At 33.0% G+C, this 25,984-nt stretch overlaps 2 protein-coding genes across 2 annotated transcripts; one reads left to right on the top strand and one right to left on the bottom strand.

Moving 5' to 3' along the window:
- Window positions 1-2,988: 2,988 nt before the first annotated feature.
- LOC105323569 (tRNA (guanine(6)-N2)-methyltransferase THUMP3) lies at window positions 2,989-11,714 on the bottom strand. The gene is made up of 9 exons (XM_011422628.4): window positions 11,498-11,714; window positions 8,916-8,993; window positions 7,284-8,062; window positions 6,836-6,905; window positions 6,052-6,152; window positions 5,431-5,515; window positions 4,864-4,877; window positions 4,561-4,684; window positions 2,989-3,289 (listed from the first exon to the last, which is right to left on the bottom strand). The coding sequence occupies exons 1-9, from the start codon at window positions 11,669-11,671 to the stop codon at window positions 3,086-3,088; spliced, it is 1,629 nt and encodes a 542-aa protein (XP_011420930.3). The 5' UTR covers window positions 11,672-11,714; the 3' UTR covers window positions 2,989-3,085.
- Window positions 11,715-11,937: 223 nt separating this feature from the next.
- Window positions 11,938-25,304, top strand: LOC105323570 (ribitol-5-phosphate xylosyltransferase 1). Its single transcript, XM_011422629.4, has 6 exons — window positions 11,938-12,076; window positions 14,668-14,835; window positions 21,035-21,134; window positions 21,540-21,845; window positions 22,272-22,442; window positions 22,867-25,304. The coding sequence occupies exons 1-6, from the start codon at window positions 11,938-11,940 to the stop codon at window positions 23,291-23,293; spliced, it is 1,311 nt and encodes a 436-aa protein (XP_011420931.3). The 3' UTR covers window positions 23,294-25,304.
- The last annotated feature ends 680 nt before the right edge of the window (window positions 25,305-25,984 follow it).

The following is a 25,984-nucleotide window of genomic DNA, read 5'->3' as shown; positions in this document are numbered from 1 at the left end:
AATATATATATTTATGAAAATTTCATGAAAGAAATTACTAAATATGTCTAATTTTACATGTTCCTGATTGTTATGCACAGATATTACTTACAATCTTGGGCATTTTACAAGCTATGTACAATATACAGCCAGAATTATACATATATCATTGTGTGTATATAGCCTAATTATGACAAAAACATTATTTTTTAATCAAAATTATGGCTTTAAATCAAGTTCTTTTGTATATCTTGTATGTACTTGTATATACAATATGGATCAATCCATATCATGTTTATGTTTTCCATCATGTCTGGTGCTAATTTTCAATATACGGCCATGATAGCCATATTGCTTGATTGCAAATGTAGAATTTACTCTTGTCATACAGATTCTGTGTCGTATAACTTTCTTTTACAGTTGTGTATTTTGTTTGTCTGCTTTTGTCAATAAACTAGTCATATTGCAATCTATGCCATTCTAGTTCAATAATTCCATCTCGATATCAAAATCCAGCAACAGTCCCATTTAAAAGGAACCAATCTATCTCAGGGTCTGTTTGATCATTCATATGTAAGTAACCAAGCATATGCGGATATTATAAGGGAGTATAGACCTCCCCCACCCCCTGGAAAATTTATATATGGAATTGTAGTGATATCAAGGTCATATGAATGGTCAATATCAGAATTCTATGGAAACAACCCACATGCCCCCCTCCCCCCTCCCCCCATCCCATTTGAATTTGAAAAGACTTTAGTATAGTGAAAAAAATGGTATGTAACTTTGGTACAATTCCTATAAATAAAACTAAAATGCAAGCAGCAAACCTTACCTTATATGGAGACAATAAAGTAAGTCAAAATAAGGAATACACAGTGGGTCATTAGGATATGTTCATTATATAAACAAAGAAAAAATTGCTTTCAAAAAAAATTGTTTTCGACTGTGTCTTGGAAGCTGTCCTAGATGCAAAACATGGAATAGCAATATCAAGGTCATAGGAAAGGTCAAGAAAATTATGACACAATTTAATTTCTTCCACCCATATATCACTTTTATGTTTGATGAAAAAAATGATGACCTAAATGGCAAAGAATCTAAACTATTTGTACTAAGGTCAAGGTCATATGGAAGGTCAGGGTGAGAAAAATGCAAGACTATTAAGGTTAATTAATCAAATCTGCCAGAGCTTTGAAAATATAAGATTGAATAATGCCCCTGTATTCCACTTTTTGGGGAAAGAGACATCTTCGCTTTGCTAAGGTATTCTGATCTGCACCGCTCCTCACGTTTGTGAGAAGCGGTGCTGATCAGAAGACCTTGTCTGGCGAAGATGGGAAATAGACTGTTTTCTTATACATGTAATCATGTAGTTAATTTATTTGTAAAGAACTAGTCTCTTCACTTTTTTATACAGTGCAAAAAATATTGGGAATGAAGTTAAATCATAGATAAAATTTTCAGAAAGTAGGAATGGGATTATTTTGAATTAGTATTGTTTCTCTCCCTTCCACTCTCCCACCATCTTAATAAGACCCCCCCCCCCCACCCCATTGTTTTTGGAAAGACTGTTTTCTTATATTTACATTTTTGAAATATTATATTTTTAGATATCTGTCTCTTCCTCTTTATCAACAGATAAATTTTACAATACCAGCCGCCTCGAGATGTTGAGGTAGATCTGCTCTCGTTTCTTTCAAAATAAAAAATAATGATGCTACGTGCCTGACTCGGTTACCGGGTAAATATGTGAACACTTTCAAAGATGATAAATAAAATCTGCCAGAAATTTTGAACATATATTATGAACAATTAGAAAAAGGTGTTCATTTTAATAACCACTGAGAGAAACCACCTCTCAATCACATCTATGTATCCAGGTACGTTATACGGGTCGGAACAGCTTAACGTAAATTTTCAAAAGTAGGCTTTTGTCACTCAAAAATGAATTACATTATTAAATCAGGTACAAAATTATCATAATTTTTATTACACTAGTACTCATACCAGTCAAACTAATGACGATATTTTCAATTGGATCCTTTGAGTAGTGATAGCGGATAGCGGATTCCGTCATGCAATATTTTGACCCCCGCAATATACAATGAGGAAAGGGAAAAAGTACAGCTATGGAGGACACATTATTTTATCAGACAGTTTAATTTATTAATAAAATAACATATTTTTTTCAGAGTTGTGCCATTAGTACAAAACATAATTATATATACATATAATTACTTTACTACAGTATTTGGCGCTGAACAGTATTTATCCTCAAGGTATACGTCTAATCATCAATAACTCGATCTTTACATTCAAAAATATAATGAAATTCGTCAGCAATTTGACCCGAGTAACACAGTAACTTCACACACTCTTTGGTATAGAGAAATATTGTTGCATCTGCCAGTCTCCACCATGAGATGATGGTTTGAAGTTCTAAATTTCATAAAAATGCCTTGAAGTTTTAAAAAATGAAAGTATTTGCAGGTTTTAATACGTATACGCCTGTTTGAATCAATGTATTCCAAGTATTGAACATACATGTACCTATAGGTTAAAAATCAATGATTCGTTAAATATATATTGTTTTAAATGATTTTATAAAAAAAAAAACATCAGATTTATTGTTACTTTAATTTTTCAGTAGCCTGTCCGATCGTGTATGGGCACTTTACCCGCCTTATTCACCCATCTTGACTGTTTTATCTGTTAATATGCGAGTTTCATAATTGAAATGGAATAACATTTTCTAAGAGGCTTAAAATGTTAAATAGTAATGCATGATGGATGACCCACGATGACAAAACAAAGGAAAGCAAGACTTGAGTGAACCAAATAAATGGAAGAGAAGGAAGGCTGTAATCATCTGATAAGAAACCATTTGAAAGAAATTCCCTCAACTATAGCTTTTCAATCCTCATAAGTTTGGCAATAAATGGTATTTAATAGAAGAATTGAAACGTAACCTAGCCCCCCCCTCCACCCCCACCAAAAAAAAGAAAAGAAAAGATAAAACATTTATTTTAATTAGACTGGTCTGCAGATCCAGTACATAATATGTTACATACATACACATGTACAGCCTTTAGTTTTAGAGGTTCTATTGATTAGTGTCTGTTTTGGTGGGTGATCCCCCTTCTTTCTGCTTGGCATGTTCCAATGCTGTGCTCAGCATTTGTGCAGCATCCTCAGCATTATACTTTTCTACAGTTCTATGGAGTACGTACACACAGGCTGCCAGTCCACCCATATTCAAACCCACCATGTTTCGACACTTCCAATACCTGGCTGTCACTGATAAGGCCTGGAAGAGAAAGTAAGAGTACAATATGAGTCTTATAAATCATTAACCATGCATTTTATTAAACAATACAGCATTTAAATTATTTTTATGCTGTCAGTGACCTTGACTGACCCATTATTTGCATTCCATTGATTTTCAGATCACTTAATATTGACATTAACAGTTTCTGATCTTACAAAAATCGAGATCGCATAATACGGTACATGTCGGCAGCCCATTTTCATACAATGAAATTATTGTACTTGGTTTGTGACAATACCTGGTAGGTAGAAATTGTTTTTGTAAAGTTGAAAGGGATTTTGGACTCGAGAATAAAGTGAAATACAAGTATTACAGAGTGTACAAATCCTGTCATTTACAGGAATTCCAAACCATCTACCAGTTTCAATCGGTAAACGGTGATTTAATATTCTGAATGTATAGTAATTAATGATTTCCAAAATTTTTTCGTAATAATGCTTAAGTATTCAAATCCAAAGTTTTGTTTATAAACTTTATATATATCATTTGCCCATTTCTGAATGAACTGCTCTTGTAACCTTTGATGGCAGCAGAAACCCACTTCATTAAACAGTAATAATTGTAGTGCACTGTTTTGTCCAGATATGAGATAAACTACAAAAGCCTAAAATGTAATACAGGTTTCACATTCTTTATTATACATATGTATTAAACTTATACATCAATTTTCTCGTCTCAGAAGCGGCGAAAATCAACTCCGCCATATATTGGAGGCGACTCCCCATACTTTTTGGCGACTCCCTGCATTAGGGGTTGTATATGGTGATAATGTTACATGTACATGTAATTTTGTACAATTCATTGTTATTTGTGAGGACCATTACAATTAATCTGTTCTACACTAAACAAAATTGAATTGAATTAAAAGGAATGAATTGAATTGCTAAAGAATATACTTATATAAACTGGGTTGGAACAGTTAACAATCTTTTTCATAAACCATTTTCAAATTGGATTATAAAGAATAAACAGTCCAATCCAGTTTATATGAATATAAATTCTGCAGCTATCGAGTTCCTTTCTGCATTAAGTTAACAATGAAGTTACAGTAATTCCTATGATAAAGTAATCTTCTTCAATGAATATTATCAAAACTCATGCATTTCTGATGAAAACATAAATAAATGTATTTATTTTGTAAGAAAAGATATTCTTCATATGATAGCAATAAAAAATAGACTTTAATATAACTTTTAAGTTTTTTTGCGAAAATTGAGTGTTAATACTTCTGAAATTACAACAAAGCCGACCTTGTTGATGCATTTCTTGTCCTGGGTCAGTAAGCATGCTCGACCTTTTTCTACTCGAGTGACCCTGGCCATTTCCATCAAGGCTCCTGGGTATAGCTTCCAGTTGTTCATTTTGGATCCAACTCTAAACAAAATCAGAAATTTCCTAATTATTTTTGTTTACAATGCAGCCTTGGTATGTTAAAATATTCATGAATAATTATGAATTTTAAAATTAATTATTAATTGTGCTTTATCTTTCAAAGTTCATGGAATGAGCTACCCGTTATTTAATATGTATTACAGAAATATGAAATTTCTTACCGTATACCAAAGGGCTATAATTAAAAAAAAAAGTTTTAGATATTAAAAACATAAAAACAAGGAAAAAACCTGGAACACTTTATGTATTCAAATATCTTTATGAAAAACCTACTGTTAATGAATTGTATTTAGTTTGTTCGATATTTGCGGAAAAAGATTTTCGACAAGCATGGATTTCTATTAGTGCCTATTTTTATACAAATATGAAGAGCATATAGCTGTGTACTTAATTAATCAGAGGCAGCTTCCTGCAAAGAATGCTAGCCAAATGTGATGCAATTACAGTATTCAATTTAATCCCAGTCTCTTTTGCGTTAGTATTGTCATCAATTTATGTCATATTGTATCCAGACAACCTCAACTATTTGAATTTTATCCATGATGTACCAATAAAGAAGAAATGTTTGTACTAAGAGCGTACATGCATATATTCCCTTCCCCTATTGTTGGTTGGACAGTTCTAGTATTTAATATGGATATCTCTAAGACTCTGTCTAATAAATTACGGTAATTAAAGTGTTTTAAAAATTGTCCCATGCTGGAGTTGTATTGAATAATTCATCTCACCAGATCCGTGATGCAGACATCCATGCTCTCCGTTCTCAGAGGTAAATTTGTTACGTCCCATCTGACCACGTCTAGTGAAATAGGTCTGGAAATGGATTAATAAATATGGTACAGTCTAAACAAGGCTGTATTCTAATTTTTAAAATGCATTGCGCATCAACTCTATGATAGATTTGATCATGCCGAGCGAAATTATCACCTCATAATATTCAAAGAATGATTCCTTATTACTTATATTAATATAATTTTAAGCCATTGTACGATTTAATATTTAAATATAAATAAGGAAACACTGCTGGCGCCCCAATTTGAAGTTATGGGTTATATAGTACAAAATCAATAGGTAGTGTTATCACAGGCAAAGACACTGGAAAATGTAAATATACATATATAAACAGCACAAAACAACTGTTGCTATTACGTACTAATCCATCATCTTTTTCAGTCATCTAAGTAAACAATTACATCATATTAGCAACTTAAAATGTTGTTTCAAAAGCCTTAAATGTATGCGTACTTTCATTACCATTTCCATCAAATTATATATCTTAATAAGAGAAGTAGAAAACTTGACTCATTCTGGATTTGATAAGACTACGATTTGGTTGACTTATTTCTTACTGAGTCTGAGCCACATAGTTGATGTTTTCTTTGGTTCTTTTCAAGGCGTTGTTTATTATATCACCACAAATGGAGACACACTTGTCCCAGGACACTGCTGACTAAAACGCCAAGAGAAAAAAACCCCATCATAATGCTATCTACAGTAGAAGCACATATTTTTGTTGGGTTAAAATTTTGTTGTTTTTAAACCAAATACAATTTCATTGGCATTTAATTTTGTCATACTGCATTTCTTAAAATGTATCATATGTATCAACTATGTATTTATTAAAGCTTGGGTTGAAAATTTGTCATGGATTTAATTTCATTGATTCATACTGGCAATGAAAAAAACAAAATTAAAATCCTCAACGAACATTCCTGCTTCTACAGTATTCAATTTTCATGTATAAGAAGGAGACATTGGTTAGTTTTTATGAATAGAGCTTATCTTAAATCCTGTTGTGTTTTGAATTCTTTTTTTGTAATCAATTAATTATTTTATAAATATAAAAGAGTTCACAACAATATTTCATGCATACTAAAAGATGACTATATATGTAGACATCTAAATACATGCACTGTATATTAAACAAAACATGCATGGAAAAAAGGGGTTTTAATTGCAAACAATTGACTACAATACTCTTTTGCTAAAGACTTAAGACAAGAGGGAAGGGATAAAGAAATAATTACTGTAGTTAAATATGAACATCAAGAAATGTACTATATCAGATTAAGATTAAGAGGAGGTCTGACCGAGGTAATAAGCAACATTGCGACACCTGACATCCCGACTTACCTGTAAAGGTATACTTCCTCCCCCACACATTGGGTCACATATGATCTCACCTGGTTGAAGTTTACAAAGCCTAAAAAATCATCAACACATTCAGATTTCTGTAGCCTAGCCACATGGAAAAGTTTCAATTAATGTCACAGTGTTTATTTTAATGAAGTTTAAATAAGTATATAATTCTTGAATTTGTTTATTAATTTTTAATAGTTTGATGCAAATGTTAAAAAATTTCACATTTCCTGGAAACAAATAGTTATAAAATACTGTTCTGATAAATATGGGAAAGTCAAACTTTGAAATATACAGGTACCTGTATGGTATCAGTAGGTTAGGTAGCTGAAGACTGGTTCCACTTAGGCATTCGTAATTTATTTAATTGTTGAATTAAATGCAGAGTACTGCTAATATATACTAACTACATGTACTGTAGTATTAAATCTTGTCTTCTTACCTTAACATGTTGTATGCATGAGTAGCCCTGAGGGCAGTTGGTCCGAATGCAGTGATGTACCGGCGATGCAGACTCTCGCGTGTTAAAGCCAGGCACACGGACACTTCATTACCCTCAATGTTCAAAATCACCTCAATGTCAAACTGCTTCATAGACACGTTCCAGTGGAAAAAATTGTACACAGCGCCCCCAAAATTAGAGGCCGCCCCCATGGAATCGAACGGATGTCCCTGGCCATTACGGTTACAGGTCACTCTGAACGCCGGCTTCATGGGGTCCTGATCCGTTGTCTTTGGTTTCTTAGGAGCAGGTGCTTGCTCCTTTTCCAATGTTTCTTGCTGAGCACTCTGTTCAACAGTACATGTACTATCTGACACAGCTTTTTCTGACACATTCTGAGAGTTATTTGTATTCTCATTCAAGTTTTCATCATCGTTTTTTCCGGTCTCTGTAGTAGACACAGTTTCGAGATCTTCAGTCTTTTCCACATTCTCCCCTTCCTTTGCCTTTTGAACATTTTGTGCTGCAAATTTTTCTCTAGCTTGTTGTTTTCGAAGCTTTCTTCTCTCCGATTTGGATAACTTAGGTTTCTTTTCTTCAGAGGGGTTCTTAGGCTGATGAAATCTAGACGACAGAGTTGGAGCACCTAAATCCACAGGCACAGTTTCCGGACAGCTGGCAATGGGATGATGAAATGAAAAGATTTTACTCCATGCATCAAGGCCATTCTTCCAGTTCACATTATACACAATTTTTCGAAGAAGTGCCATACATTCCAGCTGTAAAACAAATTAAAGGTTAAAAACTTTACTAGGATAAGAAGCCTCTGAAAAGTTTTCCACAGAAATAAAAAAAACCTGGTTTGGAGTCCTTTACTTTTCAATCAATAATACTTGTAATCAATAACCCATAAAATGTACTTTTTTATACGTGCTCCTTTACACAGATTTCCTATGCAGTATCAGAACAGGTAATTCTTGGTTGTCTTTAAAGGGGCATACGGGTAATCACATTTTTTTCTTCAAAATTTACTTTTCCATTTTTAATTTTAAAAACTTTTAATTATTGATAAGGTATTTCTTATGGTCATCCAAAGATTTACTGCCATTTGCAAATTTATAAGAGAGACACAGAGCTCACATTGCATTAATTATACCCTATCTGCAAGTTTATCATTAATGTACTGGTAATTTAGCAGCTTTAGAATATGCACTGATTATTTTAGGTAAAGTATTTTCCTTTACAGCAACCTAGATGTAAACAAAAAACATGACAGGAGTCTTTGTTTACATAACAAATAATGTGAGCTTTGTATTTTGCTTATAACTTGACAAATGACTGTAACATTTTAGGCATTGTAAGTATTAAAATTGGAAAAGTAAAATTTGAAGAAAAAAAATTGTGACCATGCCCCTTTAATGGTCAATCGAAGAGAGAGAGAGAGAGAGAGAGAGAGAGAGAGAGAGAGAGAGAGAGAGAGAGAGAGAGAGAGAGAGTTATTTGAACCATAACATATTCTGCAAACAACTTTTAGATTTGTTAGCTAGCAGATAATGGATATGATTAGGAATCTTTTTAAAAAATGTAATGGAATTATATCCAGTATGCTCTTGATTATTTTTATCATGTTACCTCATCCTCTGGAAAGTTGACGTTTGAAAATCTGGACATCACAACAAAACAATTATCAATTCCTCCGAGGTCCAGTACCTGCAAAACAGAGCAGTAACATTTCATTAAATCTCTTCATTTCTTCACTCCCTTCATCAAATCATCATTCATGGTCATCTAGATATCATGATAACTTCAGAACTCTAGCTCTATGAGAAAATTGGGATGACATGCCATAGAGTAACAGTGCCCAACATGCAATCTAATTCAAATTCAATCTAATTATTAATAAAATTCAATCTAATTAGAATTAGATCTTTGATCTGCTCCTAATAGATCGCTTTGTGTAGCGATCTATTAGGAGCCTAGATCAAAGATCTCATTTTAATTAGATTGCTGTTAAAATATCTATTTGTTAGTTGCATATATGGTCAAACGGTGTGTTCTCTGAACGCCTACTCCTCAATTAAAAATAGTAATTGGTCAAGGCAATTATGGGGCCCTCTAAGGGGACACAGGTAGACTTTACCTGTATATACTTTGGGGCACAGTTAGACGACATTGTCTTATTTTTAATTTAAAAAAAATAAAAAGATGCAATAAATAGTGCTGATGGCTGCATGTACCTGACATTATATCAAAAATACCATATTTTTTTAATAACCTAAATGTTTCGGTGAAATAAAATAATCATTAGATATTACCAAAAAATAATAAAAATTAAATATCTTTCTTCATTTTTACATTTACATCTTAACAAAATAAAAATAAAACATTATATTATGAGGTATAAATTAAAATCAGAGACAACCATGTATTTATGAGTTTGTTATAAAACAATGCTATGTGTCAAAATAAAAAGAAAATTGTATATAAAATGTTATGCAATTTTAAAACATTATTTTATTGTTTTAAATTATATGAAGTGCTAATAAATTAAATAAATATATTAAAATTGATTCAATATTTTATTTTTATATTTATGCAACAATTTTAATCATATTATAAAGACATTCAAAATTCAACAAAAATGACAAACTGTTATATTATTTTTCATTCAAGGAAACACAGGTAAAGTCTACCCGTGCCCCTTTAGAAGGCCCCATAATTGCCCAGTATAATTGAATAATGATAATTGGGCAGTAGGCGTTCGGAGAATCAGCCGGTCAAACCTTTAAATAATATTGGATATCACACACTAAAAAAGGGGAGGGCACATGTCTACAACGCATATATAGCATACAAAAATAAAAAAAAAATTAAAAACAAAATTGATGTTACAGAGGAAAAAAATTAAAACACAGATAACAACAAGGACCAAAATGAGAAATAACACAGATGCGAAATTTATTGTTTACTGTTAATGATCATTTATTGAAAAGTAAAGGAAATGTTAGTTCACCAATGACTCCAAATTCTCAATATTTTCAAGGTAAATTGTAAATTTAAGAACAGTTATGTTTGCTGCAAAAAAAAGTGTGTGTGTGTGGGGGTGGGGGCGGACTCTCTATGTTGCTATGTGCTTAATGGTTAAACTTTGCAAAAAAAAGTGGGGGGGGGGGGGCTAAGCCCCCCCTAGATGTTTGATAACTCCACTCCAGGTTCCTTGCGGTAGTAAAAGTTTTTGAGACAAAGTACTAAAGTTTTAGGTTGGGACAAGTCCATGGATTGCATTTATTAATAATGAGAGATATGTAGGTAACAAAGAGGTTTTGTTTCACTTTCTCTTATTATCCATTTATTATGGTGACGCTCCTACTATAGTCGGTCCCAAGATATTTATGCAGCACATTTGGGCGATTTTTAATAAAAGTACACATACCTCTGAAAGAAAGGCAATTGAAAAAGTTAAAAGGGATATTTTCCAAGATAATTTCATTGACACATTATCATTTTTCACTCAGAAAAATTCACAGGAATGAAAACAGATTCCTTACGGAGATTCATAATGGGGAATGTTTACATCTTTTCTCCATTCGGAATACACTCAGAATACAACGCACAATTTTTCAACGTTATCATCCGGGCTTGCTGCAATACAAAATCTCCGTAGACATCACATTTTTTAGCATTGTATTGAAACCTGATAAGCTAAACAGGGGCGTTTCGAACTGAGAAATCTTGGAAATTTTTCATACTTTTGAATGAACATCATTTGAACGATGAGGTATTTATAAATATCAAGCAATTAAGCCAAATGTGAATCGAGGATATCTTGGGACAGAGTATAAACATAATACATAGATGTGTATAAACTTCACAATCATAAATTCCTTCTACGCTCACCCCAACGGTCACACCGTAAAACATATTAAAACAAAATAATTGCAATTCATAGAAGGGATGCTCCATGGAAGTTAATTTAGTTTTAGATACTCTGTGTTATTATTATACCATGAGCAAACTTTATCACAGAAACAAGTTCCTATGTGCGGTGTGTGCCATAGAACCAAGTGTATGCGTGGTGATAGGCAAGTTTGGCGTTAATTTTGTTTTATTGTGTAAAAGCATGCCTTGGGAGCCGATAAAAACTTTGCATTAGTGTCAAATATTACTTCAATCGGCTAAAACAATGAATCATAACAAACATCAATGAAGTTAACCTTTTTGACATCTTTCATCGGAACCTTGAATGCAATTCGGCCACGTTTAGCATCAACTGGTACATTAAATTTTTCTTCGGCATCTTCTTTTACCACATTTTCAAACCCTGACGCAACTGTTGCTTCTATTTCACAAAACTCATTCTCCTGCATGTTTTCTATGGGCGCAGACATTTTGAAACACGCACGCGATCACATGACTATGTTTTGGTTCACCTTTCACTTCCGGGGGAATCCCGCTATGTAGACAGTCGCAGAGACACGGAGCGAGATCGAGAAACGATCAATGGCTCTCAGGTATATATATAAATAACTCCGATCGGGGCAAAAAACTTAAGATCACTTGTTTACAAAGCTTGGAGGATGAATTCGGTAAAGTTTGGAATCGTCTGCGGAGAAGTGACAGACTGAAACCTCAATACATTCCGCGATCGCGAGACATGAGAGTGAATTGTCGGAGGGTCGCTTTCCTGATTTTGGTGTCTTACTTCGTGATCTCTTGTTACACTGGCTTTCTGTTGATTCAAAGACGCAGGGCTCTGGCGACATATGAAAACCAACGGATCCAAGCACTGACAGGTACTTTTCATTCATAAAATTCACATTGATTGGTCTCCAAAAATAAAGAAAGGGGGGGGGGGGGGTGTGACCATCAATGATTTCTTATCACTTACGTAACAAAAAGATAACGAGAACTTTATTGAAAGGACGGAATAATAATTTGTGACGCATTTAAGCAATAGTTCAACATCTCAATTGAAGAAAACATCATTTTTGAATACATGGATTATTAATAGTATTTATCTTATCCGCTTTTGCACTTTCAAAAGATATAATTCATACTGAGGAATGCAGAGGGTGTAGGTTACATGTGAAAAATTAAGTAATTTATGGGTTAGATATCAGATCACCCTTTGGTCAATTCAATGCATTGTTCATTTAAGACTTCACCTTGGCTAGATGCCTTGGGTGTAAGAATCAATAAGATAAAAGCTGATCATATATATACCCCCAGCTTAATCCCATTATGTCACCAAACCTTTGTCCACTAAGGTCGGTTTGCCAGTATTTAAACTGGCCACTGCAAGATTATGAAAGTCATTGTGAAGTGACTAAATTAAGTCTAAAATCTCTGGGTAATTTCTGAATACCGATCTATCAGAATTTTATTTATTATATACAGTTATCTGTAGATTACTGATATAAATTTCATGTTAGTATATGTCCGGTGCTTTGAATTTACAAAAACCTTTCTTAAGTATAGCATTAATGAGTAATTAACTGATGTAAAATTACCGGTAATAAAAAGAGAAACTTTTTTATTTCATAATTGATCATTGATCCCAACTTTACTACCCGGTATAATTGATAATATATGATCATGATCAAGGAATTAGGAATCTACAACCATTGATAAACTCAGTAATATCAGTTAATTTTTTATAAATTTAAATTAAAGGATTCTGTAAAAAAAAATTAAAAGAGAAGAAATTAACCAAAAGAGCTTTTTTTTTCCTTTTGAGAAATTCCCGTACCCAATACCCATTACTGGGTAAGACATGAATGAAAATTAAAAAAAAGAAATAAAAATCTAGTGAGTAGTGAAATGGGTATCCTGCATAAAATTGAAATTTTAAGGTGAGGGGAGGAATCTGATAATCCAATATACTAGCTAGGGTAGTTTTATTTTTTTTATACGAATATACATGTATTTTTATCCCCTGACAAGTATGTACATGTATCATAAAAAATATTATACTCCTGAAAAAACCAGGTATATTTATGTTAAGACCTGTCATTTGTTTTGGTATTGCATTTTTTGGTACTATAAAGTAATTTTGTCATCAATATAATTTATTTGTAAATTGTATACAATATAAAAGTATTGTAAAGCTAATGTAATATATTAGTCTAACAGAATGAAAAGCTAAATTGCAGCCCCTGATAACACTGCTTGGTACAGCTGCATTGTCTGAAATTACACACTGATGTTTTGACATTTTTTATTTAAAAGTTACGTAAGGTGCACTGCTGGTGATAATTGCGGTATGCGTCACCATAACATTTTTGTAGAAACATATTTCCTATTCTTTGCCATAACAGGATTTCTATTTCCTAGTCTGTACAATGTCGACGTCATTGTAAATTGTTACATATTCTTTATTATTTGATAAACATTTTGTTGAATTTAGGTTTTGTCAATGGCAAGTAAGTTATATTTATGGTTAAAGCAAAAGATTTACCCAATTGTAAAATGCAGGTGTGAATCTCAATTAAGTTTGCATGGAGTTTGTATGGTCTGAGTTGATGGCATTGATTAGTCTGGTTTATAGTAAAACGTTTTAATGGCAATAAAATGTTACGGATCTGCCTTGTCAAATGCCTGTTAGCAAATCTATACAATGTTTTGTTACCAAAGTCGTCAACGAGAGACGGACAAGATGAAAAGAATTTTAGGTTGTATACTTTGTAAACTTACCTGGTATGTACATGAATTAATGGTAGAACCAGGCTTTTGAGGACCAGGACAGACTTAGTTAAAAAAGACTTAGTTAAAAAAAAAAATCTTTTTGGTATTTTGATCTGTCAATGCAAGTAATTATTTATTAAAGGTTGTTCCGTTCAAACACACAGCAGGAATTTCATTTAATTATTAAAAGCATATACGCTATAAAATATATATTGATTTTTATTGAAATTTTGCCTAAAGTTTATTCTCTGTCTATAATCATATACTCCATTATTAATCCTTATGTTACACATTTTTTTTGTTGCGTGGCAATGCAATTCTTCAATGAATAAACCAGATGTGTCTATTTTCCTCAAGGACATTTAATTCTGAAAATTTTAAACATGACAGTAAAAAGGAATGAGTGAAGAATTATACTAGGAAATCACCCAATTGAATAATTGTAGGGGCTCTATTTTCATATATTTTGGTAATTACTCCATACTAATGAATACAAATCCCCCAACAAATAATGAAAACAAAGTCTTTGTTTAATATACACAGAAACAAGTGCCGAAGTTTCATCTGTACAAACTTTCAAACAATTGACAATCAACAAATATTGACAATACAGAGGTAACTTGACAGCATATATATTGAAAAAATAAGTTGTAGAAGAACTTGCTGTATTTTAATTGTGTGTAATACTGTTGGTTTTCAGAAGTTTCAGATGATATTGGGAACCCAGGCAGACAAGGGGAACAACTCCAGTATCGGCATCAGTATCCCAGAATTCTCTGGAATCTGGAGGATGATCAGGGCCTGGTTGCCATGGGAAACCATACCAAACCGGAGTTTGTCGTGGAAATATGGGGGAAAGCTGCCATAAGTGAGTTATTTTTTTCTGTAGGGAGCATGCATTATAATTGTATTGATGCCAAGTATGAGGATGCCACTTTCAGCAAACTGCATGGCATCTACAGTATGCATTAATCGTATTAAAAAGATATGTCAGCAAATAAAACTTGCCTTTGTTTGTAATTGTACATGCAATACATCTATTATATTTGTATAATAACTGCACTTAGATCTATAAGTTATTATAACATTTGCATTTAATATTTGTGATACACGTACATATAAGTAATTTCGTAAATGTACATAAAATTTCTACTCTCTTGCCAGCTTTGATGAATAAAGTACATTATTGAAATTAGCATATTCCCTGTTCCCGTGATTTATAGGTTTATAAGGGATCTTTTCGCCTTGTCAGATTTTATCTCCTGGGTCAGACATACATGTTAATCTTCCTCTGACAGAATATAATGGACTGGTACCAGTGATGATAGGAACCAGTTCATTGATCCCAGCACGCTCACACAAGACCAAAATCTGTATACATATTCATCCTATTGACTGTCTTATTATCCCCTGTATTTGTTTAATTCTGCAGAAATATGCAGTTGTCAAAGATCTTAATTGATGACCCATCCACCCCCTTTTTTTTTGTTGCAAGATCTACAGGACAGTCATGATATTTTAAACTACAAATTCAAACGCTTTGAATTTGAGGATGATTTTTTTTTCAATGGTGTGATAAATATCATCTTACAGTTTCCTTTATTTTAAAATTTCAAGTGCCTTTCAGGTGGAAAAATGTGCATATGCATAGATTCTTTGGGATAGGATATATTTATAGTCAATTTAAATTGCTAACATCACCTCAGGCACCCCCAGATTATAGAGTCTGGTGGGTCTTTTTGTTAGATGAATGCTTCATTTCAATTTGCTTTTTTAGTAACGGAAGGTGTCAAGTGGTTACTACGGTAACTGGGCCATCCAACTCTTCAGGTTTCTTATCTAAAGAAGAATATACCATTAGGTGATTCATTGATGTGGATGAATAAGTGTGAATCTGACAAAACAGGGTCAGGATTTATATGGCTGATAAAGTTTTATTTTGGCAGAGTTTGGTCAAACTTGTTGATTTCTACAAGGATGGCTGGCCTTTTTTTTTATCATTGCTTCACACCTTTTTTGTAATAAAAATGTCTTGGCTTTTTTGCTGCTATGTTCAGTTTGACATCAAGGCTTTGTCCAATTTCCATCCAATCACTTGGCTTTCTCCTTAACATTGCCACCTTAGGAATTATTACAACTGGTCCATTAATTACGGCCAACTTTTCTCAGACAAGTTACTTTGTGTGCTATAGATTACCGATCCTAATTTGACCAAGGCTACAGGGTAATAACAAGTGATGAAAGAAAAAAAACACATAAAAACTACACCAAGAATTCTCTTTGGATACAGACGTCAACACTTCTGACTTGAGAAAGAAATTTGTATAAGGAAGATAGAAGATTTCTCATAGGAATACAAAAGGCTTGAGTAGGAGTGACCTTTCATCCTACTTTCGGAAAATGAGGCTTCAAGATGTTCAAGAAAAATCATTGTGGTGTTGTTTGTCAATCAGATGTGTTGTCACCAGGTTTTTATTTTTTCAATTGTCGGTAAAATATTGAAGAGCATAGCTAGCTGCAATCCACTCTGGGGATTTGATCTTGCAATTACAACTATTATCCAGAGACTGCATGTTTTATTAACTAGCACTATCAGATTGTTCTCTTGGAAATGGCATTTAGATAAATTTATACTTTTAAGTCAAGAGAGGACCGTATTTTCTACTGAAAATGCTCAAAGAAAAAGCACCTCACAAATCAGCTAGTCGCTATGTACCTTAAATTTGCTTAGTAATAATACTCCCATATATTGTTTGCTTAGCTTTAGTTGACATGTACTAGCTTGTGAATTATCAATGATATGGGTGTTCTTGTAATCCTGTCTAACTGGATATGCATATATACCATGTACGAACATTGTATTGATTCAGAATACTACTCTTATAACTGGAGATTAGAACAGTAAACTTGACATCTTCATCACTTACAAATTTTATTCATGAGATCAGTGGACAAAATACACCTTTACCAACATCTCTCACAATAAAAAATTAAAATGTTCTGCTCTGTATCATAGAACTATCAGTGAGCTTACTTATCTAAAGCCAAATGTTTTGCATGTGCTCACTAACAGATGAATAATCTGTCATCTGACAAGCATGATGGCCCATGAATTAACGTGGTTATTGGATACACAGGTTCAATGCCTGTAGTATGACCGACCACACCATGGCGGTAATTCTGTTCAATTCAGATAAGATAATCTTGTATCCATTAAGATGTGCAATTATTGGGCTCGTGCAATTTAGCAGTCTCAAATTTGTCCGCCACACAAATGTCCCTGATGATTGGTCTGTCTGTCGAGAGACTTAATTCCGAGACATAATTCCGTAATTCCTAATTCCGTCTGTAAGATGTACCCTCTCTATACTGGGTTGTCACAGCAGTTCACCATTACAATTGGTCAATCATTTTGTTTTGACGTATTTGGGAATGATAATGAATCCGTGATTGGTGTCTGTAATTCCTTATGCATTTTATTTGATTTAGGGATTAGCGTGCAATTGTGGGCAATTATTCCAGTATTAGTCTTAATTCCGTTATTATTAAAGAAAATTCTGTTGCAATGAATTATGCATGGATTTTCAATGATTACTGGTAATATGTTTCTATGCTAGTTTTATTCTGCAAATTGTAACCACAAATAGAACTCAATTCATGAGCTTAAACCCAGTAGATTAGGATGCATAAATGAGGAACAGTATTTTATATGTACATAATACATCAAGAAACTACTTGGTATTTTTTGGTTCATTTTCTGCCTAACTGGATTTACACTACAGTCACAATTTCAGAGAAAGTTATACAGATAAACCAAATCCTAACGTATCCGTCTCTAATTAATGTTGAAGATAGAAAGTTTTTTATCTTCTCAGGCAATAAAGAGAAGTTAAGAAATAGGATACAAAGAAATTATTGTTCAGTTGTTTCAGGGAAAGCGATTGGCATCCCAGTATAGTTTTTTTATTGAACCAATTAGGACCTTTTTTTCTTGCCGAAATTAATCAAGGCGAAAGATAGAGGCATGGTACTGCTTTTGATATGTGTTCAAATTAGCATGTTGACGAGTTTAAGACACTCGGAATTAGGTGCCAGTAATGGTTGATAGATTTTCCATCTTTTTCCATGATGAAGTGGCTAAATTCGATTTAGAAGTGTGATGGTAGATGTAAGACTCTCTAAAATGAGGAGGTAGAAAGAGTCTGTAAAGATATAATGGATCCCTAATGCAATCAAAGGCTTGGATCAGTGGGGCCTGCTGAAATATGGATGAGCTGTTAAAAAAAAGATGTGGCGATTATTTGCTTTTGCCAAAAAGGCAAAAGATTAGACAAGTATATGGTCCAAAGCTTTTAAACACTGTTTAAATGCTCTGTTTTGGAAAAAATATTTTAGACTCTTAAGGAAAATGGTAGATCATCTTTTTTTTCAGAAAAGAAAGCAAAATAAGGAATCTTAAGTAACAATTTATTATTTCTAGATTTTTATTAATTTTTTAGAATCACAATGAATCTAATTTCATGCATGGAAGCTGTAGTTTACATAATAAGCATGGTTTTCAATTATGTGCAGAATTGAGAATTATATGTATTTATACTCTACGTGCTATGTAACAGTTTTGACTGAAGACTCATAAGATGACAGATAATTCTTAAAAGATTTACTTCGTATGTAAAAAGTTTTATTCCCATACATATTAATTTTTTCATAATTTGCAGTACTTAATAGTTGTTCGCTGCTGGAATTTCAAATACCGGTAGTTATGTAATGAATGTTCAACAAGATTTGCTGAAACTGCTGAAGTACAAACATAAAAGCTCTACGAACAAGGGCGGGTATTGCCCATAAATCAGCACATCAAATTAGAAATTTCTCATCTAACGCCTGTAATGAGATAATATATGGACAGACAGAGATTAAACTATGTTTTTTCATTACCCAATCCAAAACAATATTGGAAAAACTCGGTATGACACCGATTCTTGCATCTCTTTTCTGTTAAATCAGTGTGGATGCTCCATTGACCACTGATGAAGTGCTGACATGGATATTGTTATTTATTTATCCAGAAGTGAGATGATTATTTTCTTTGGGAGTAAATTCTCAGATTTTTGTCAGAGATATGGACTTTTCTGTATGATGGAGTGATCTGCCATATTGGCCCTAATGAGAGGGAACCTGTCACAGAGGCCATTATTTTTTTAGGCACCCGCTGGGTCAATATTGGTTTCATCAGACTCCCACTGAAAATTTATCAGAGAACCAAGGAAAAGGTTGATGGAGCTTTCTGTAAATTGCTGTAGTACATATGCTGCACTGTAGATCTGTCAGAAGTGGCAGTTTTTTGAGATTCATTGTGCCTTCACACTACAGCATAAGCTGAACTCAACAATAGATCAACAGTGTGTCTTCCCAAAAAACATAATAAAATCTGCATTCTTGCTCTCAATAATGCTGAAAGTGTATAAAAACCAAAAATGCAGTATTGCTCTAAGGTTTTCCAATCCTCAGCCTCAAAGTATTTTTTTTTATCCTAAAAATGTTATTTATCCTTCAAACTTTATATTAAATGAAATAAAATAAAAGAATTTTTTAATGGTATCCATGCATTTAACAAAGTTATTGCAATTTTGGCCACGATGAATATAACTGAATAAATAAAGATACAGGTTGAGATCAAATTAGAAAAAAAGGTTGTACCGGCGCAACGATGGTTCGAAACCCTTTACCCCTTGGTATTGGATCTCTGTGGAACCACTAAGCCAAGCAGTTCGTTGAATGGCTTAGTGAAATATTAACACTTCAAGATTAATTAAACTTGTGTATATAAAAGGCAGATTTATGGTACGGATAAAAAAAATGCTTGGTAACTTAGAGTTATTGAACATTGCTGAGGATCGGAGATCGTTAACACAATTTATTCCCTATATATGCTATTCACTATAGTGTACTTTAGTAATTTAGAAAGACTTCAGATTAAAAATGGTATACCTAGAAAAATTACATACAGCTTTCTTTAACCTAGACTTCTGCAGTAAAATAGACACTTGAACTTCATCATATTTTCAGACTAAAATGATGTCGAATATAAATTGACCTCACAATGACGATACATGTAACTGCTGTTACTTGCTGTTACTTGGACAATAGCTTTTCATTTCCATCCCTGGTGATTGAGATGTTTAGCTTTTATTCTGTGCAATCTCTTCATTTTTTCTTTTATTTTGGGGGGGGGGGGGGTGTTTGTTTTAAATGGGAGCTGGGTTTTTTTCCTCAGCTATATGAATCTATGCAGTGGAGGGCACTTTGGTTTCGTGTTGCAACATTCAGGGTGTTTCCTTTAGATAACTGCAGTCTCTATTCTAGCACAAAGGCTGCCTGATTTATTACATGGTCTAATAGTGTATCTCTTTGAACAGGTTGGGAATGAAAGTACAGTTTTGATAAAAACCTGTTGTTAATGAGAATTTTTAACTGGTTTGCTCTCTAATTTAGTAGTAACAATATTATGTGAGGTATGCATGAACATAAAGCATTGATGATACGTCATAAAGGTTCTTTTGTTCAAGGAAATTGATGGGTATAAACTGCTTTAAAAAGATCTTTATTACATGAATTATACTCAGTAATATCAGTGTATTGCATATGTTATTTCCTATTACATGGAAAGAGGCAATCTTATGAGAATTTGTGCAATAAATATTTTGCCAGAGAAGCACTTTATAGTTTTTTCATTACTTAGTCGAGTACTTCAACATAATTTTGGTATTTGAGGTTGGAAAAATTTGGAAATACATGTAGTAAAATACATAATACACCATATATAATTTAGGAAGCTGACACAATGCAGATAATGTTTTATGCAAATCGTTATAATTTGATGTGATTCAAATTCTAAACTCCCCAAGAAACAATTCAAGTTTTTGAAGTGAAATATTAAATGATGCTAATTATGTCAAAGTTTGCCAATTACATTTACCTTCCAGCAAAATAATTGCTTTCATTCAGCAGCTACTTTTGCGCAATTGCCCATATAATTTACCAATTAAAACTTGCCTTATTTGTAGGCCTGTATCTGTGGCAACATATCTTTGATGCAGATCTAGGACCACGCATGGGAGGTGTATGGAGTTATGGGACGAAAAGATTTCAAAATATAGAGTTTAGGTAAGGATTGTAAGAATATCTCAAGCAAAGTGTGTACAAGTTATTTTCCCAGTTAATATCAAACATATAAATTTAGGTCACCTGAGTTACTATCTGTATATTTCTGTTGCTGTGTGTTATTTGCTATAATATAACCATTATTCATGTTAATTCATAATTATCCCATTGAACTTTGAAAATTTACCGGCAAATTTTTTTTTGTCCAATGTCCTTATATTAGCAGAGTAAGATTTTTGCTGGATATCATATTGTAAGATTTTTCATCTTAAATTAACACTGTAACAGTTACTATGTAACAGTTCTGACACTTGATATCATTAATGTATTCAGATTTTTGTCCTGATATTAAAAATTTAAGACTTATGACTTGATATTAACTGTTAAGGATGTTTTCTCTCTCCGTAGATACAGAACAGGACCTGGTGTAACTCCCTCTAAAGTGCCAAAAGACACCCAGAACCTCGTTCTGTCTCTGAATGTCCGTGACTTCACAAAGATCGACACTGCCAAAGCCTGGCTGGATGCCCTCGCTGGCTTCCCGCAGCTCAAGAATGTCGCCGTGCTTCTACTGGGTAACGAACAGTGTGACAACGAATGGATAAAGTCGTATTTGGCTGCCAATAATGGCAGTGTAAAATTCGTGTTTGTTGTGTACGACAGCCCTGATGTAGACAACAATATCTTTTATCAGTGGCCACTGGGTGTTGCAACGTAAGATTTTAGGGGGTTTTTTTGTCATTGTTCAGACTTTTTTCTATCATTCTCCTAGGTCTAACATTTGCATCCATTCCGAATGCCAAATGTGTGAGTATGATTTAAGAAACCAAAAAATTTTTAATTTATGAAAAAATAGTACCCTGCAGAAATGACTTCTTTTAAGAGTACCGGTATTTTCATTAACTTGGTTGTCAAAAAATATTGTGTGAAATTAAACCAAAATGAAAAGCTTAGGGAATACTGGTACATAAGGGAATACATGTATCTCATTTAACTTTCTTTTATTGAAATGCTAAGACCAGGTATTTAATATTATCATATTCAATGACATAACTGATTAATCTGGAACTACCATTCAGTTGATTCATACATGTATTTAGAACCACAGTTTAACCTTATCTCATTATTCCTGTTCTCTAGGTATAGAAATTTTCCTAAGGTGAAAAGTGCCTTCATTCCTACATCAATCCAGAGAAAGCACATGTGTAACTACATGGGTACAATATATGTCAACTCCTCCAGACAGGTGCTCCTTGATTTGTTGTCAACTCCGGAGATGAAGGATAGATGCTACGTCAAAGTTCGTCACGAGTAAGTTTAGCTTTTGAATGTGTGTTACTTTTAAATAGTTTTATTTACAAATAAAACATATTTTATGCATGAAAAAAAGATGAAAAATCTTAATTCTACCATGATTCTAACAGTTACAAGTAAAGTTATATTTAAGGTACATTTTTCAACATCAGCCTGCCAATTTTCAAATTGTTATTTTTCGATACTGGTCTTGGCCTGTTCTTTATAATTAATATACATTAACATTGTATAGGCTTTGTAACTTTAATGTATACATGTCTTTATTTCTTTGTTATTGATAATATACCAATGATATGAGTACACACAACAGATTTCTTCTACTCTTTTGTTTTTACTAATTTAGTAATTTCAGCATCATTTTAACATTGGACTGTTACAATAATTGTCTTTTCACTAAGCTTCTACTTTTCTACCCATTCAGATGGTTACCAGAGGAGTCGGAGCACTCAAGAGACAACTACCTTAAAGTATTAGCTCACAGTGATCTCACACTTAATCCCGTGGGGATGAATCCCGAATGTTACCGCATTTACGAAGCCTTATCTTACGGCTCCATCCCAGTGGTAGAGGACGTCCTCACGCCCGGGAATTGTGGGAATTCATCAGGATTCTCCGTAAGTGCCCCACATAGACTACTGAAATCTGAGAAAGCCCCTGTGATATTCATCAAGGACTGGCAAAAGGAACTGCCCACCATTCTTGATAAAGAGGCCAAAATGACCTTGGAGCAGAAGTCTAAACGCAGGAAAGATGTGCTGTTGTGGTATGAGAATTTTAAAGCCAAAATGAGGAAACGATTTGTGTCTGTGATTCAGGAGAAGTTTTTTGGTGTTCATCAGTTTATCTGATCTTCTTATTTTTTAAAAATATTTTTGAACCATTTTTACTTGGTCCTTTATAAGAACCATATTTGTTAGATATCATTGATGCTAGTACTTGTACTAGTACATGGTTGTACTTAACTATATTTATGACCATTGTGTCCAAAAGGTTAGCTTACTTCAGTTAGAAAATTGCTCTCATGTATTTGACGTTTTAAATGTAAAAAAATGTAGTAACAGTCTTCATTTGTCAATTGAAAGTGTTTGTCCCGTATATAACATATTTTTGTACACCATAAGATTTGTTTTCACACTCGGATAACAGCAGAATTTTTAATGCTAACCAGGCACCATACAATATATTTTAAAAAGATAACAAAAAATCTTTAAATAAATATTATGAATTTTCTTCAATTTGTCAACTGGCAGTCTGGCAATGTGTGCAATATGGTATTCAGTATAATCATTAACAGTGAATAATTTTACAAAGTTTAAACAGTGAATGCTGTCAATTTTGAGCTGAGCAGATAAGATATCATTTCTTTTTGTGATTAAATGATAGACATCTTACATGTTTATTACCTATTCATTTTTCTGTGTTGTAGCAGTGAATTTCACTTCAAGTGTTGCTCTTGAAACTTCAGAGCATGTGTTATATTGAAATCAATATTAAACTGTAGTGAACAAGGTTTAACCTGACTTGGACAAGTTTTGTTAGATCTCAGTTTGTTATCGATCTGGTATAAGTATAATATAGACATTTAAGTATACATTTCTAAAATATAAGTGAATTAAGGTACATTGTATTTTTGGTAAAAGGAATAACTCTTACTGGGTTGAACAATTATGGTCAAGTTTGGCCAAAGAAAAATAATAATTTTGTAAATCATTATTTTAAGATGTTTTGTGCAGTATGACAGAAAGGAGTTTTGTTTTGATTTCTTTTGGCAAATTTTCTTGAGTGTCGTATGGCAGTAAAATTGATTAATTATGCAGCATTTGAAATTATATCAAAAATTTTTGGCAGTTAATTGCAACCCAGTTTTTTCCCTGTAAATCACATTGTGGAATTGTATGCATCTTAACATGTTTAATTTCAATTTAGATTTTAACTTGAAAGTTAATTATTAAGAAAGCCAACAAAAATAATTGAGCGATGGGGAACATTAAACTTTGAGATACTGAGAAATATTGTTATTGAAAACTTGACCAGGAGTTGAGTTGAATTGTTTGACAGTTCCACGTTTTTAGAGGTACATGTATATATATTTTATTTTTCTACAGTTGTCTCAAAAAGACATATTTATAATGTTAATAATTAGTGTGTCTAGTGAACACTGATTGTACATATACAATCAAACTTTGTTGTCTCGAACTAGATGGGACTGTTTAATATCTTATAGATATCAGAGTATTCGAGATATCGAGGGTAAAATACTTGAAAAAATAAGTGGTTTGGACTTGAAAATCACTTCGACATATCCACTGTATTCGAGATATCAGTGTTCAAGATAACAAAGTTTGACTGTACATTTTACACACAACTGTGATGGAGTTTTTTTGTTGGCCATACACTATACTAATGTCCAACTCAATGGTTATTCCACTATATTTAATGATCAAGTCATTTGATGATACATGTATATGTGTGAGATTATGAAGTCAAGTAGTGATCTTATGATTCAAAGGCAGCTGACAAAGAAAAAAGTTTAAAGGGGCATGGTCATGATTTTGGTCAAATTTTATTTTTCTGTTTTTATTATTTACAATGCTTAAGGAATGCATTTCTAATGATCAAATGATTTTTGAGAGTCAATCGTAGAGTTATAAGCAAGATACAGGGCTCACAACTCTTTGTAATGTAAACAAGGCTCGTGCCCTGTTTTTGTTTACATATGTTAAATATACCAGTAAGAATCTTTTTCAAACTAATCTATCTTCTTATTCATTATAAGCATAAAAAAACAGTTCCTAACGTTTAATACATTATTTTTGGTCTAAAAATGTAATTTTCACTTCAACATTCAAAATGTAAACAAAGGCTTTGTTTACATAAGAAAGAATTGTAAGCTCTGTAACTCGCTTATAACTCAACAAATGGCCCTCAAATTTTGGTTGCATATTAAAAATGCCTTACTGAAGCATTGTAAACATTAAAATCGGAGAAATCATTTTTGACCAAAATCGTGACCATGCCCCTTTAACCTTGTTGAAGCGTTCATAGCTTTAATTCATTAACTTGGCATGTAAGTAAATGTGATGTGTGCATATTTTTAATTGGTTGCAGGTACATGCAAGGGGCACAAACTTTGATTAAATGTAGACATCCTCTTGTTGAGACATAATTACATGTGATTCATATTAGCATGCAGAACAACAAATTTCATTCCTTTCCCATGTTGCACACAACTTAATTTTGCCTTCAATTTGGCAACATATATTCAGGAATGTGCATTTGGTTTGATTTAGTACTTTAGCTGATACAGAGCTTGGTATAGAGTTTAGTTGGTACTCTTCTATAGAGATAGGGTTTTAGGAAGTTTACTATTATTTTATTGCACAAAGGTTAGACCTTAGATAGACCACTTGATATCTAAGTACATGTATATGCAAGGCCTCATGTAGGAACATATACTGGGTAATGGGAATACAGCTTGGTGAAAGATAATGAGATTCCTTTGCCAAAACATCTCCATGTTTAATGTGGAGAAACAACTT

This window comes from Magallana gigas, chromosome 4 (genome assembly GCF_963853765.1).
Source record: "Magallana gigas chromosome 4, xbMagGiga1.1, whole genome shotgun sequence".
NCBI classification, from domain to species: Eukaryota; Metazoa; Mollusca; class Bivalvia; order Ostreida; family Ostreidae; genus Magallana; species Magallana gigas.
This window is presented reverse-complemented; position numbering and strand designations above follow the sequence as displayed.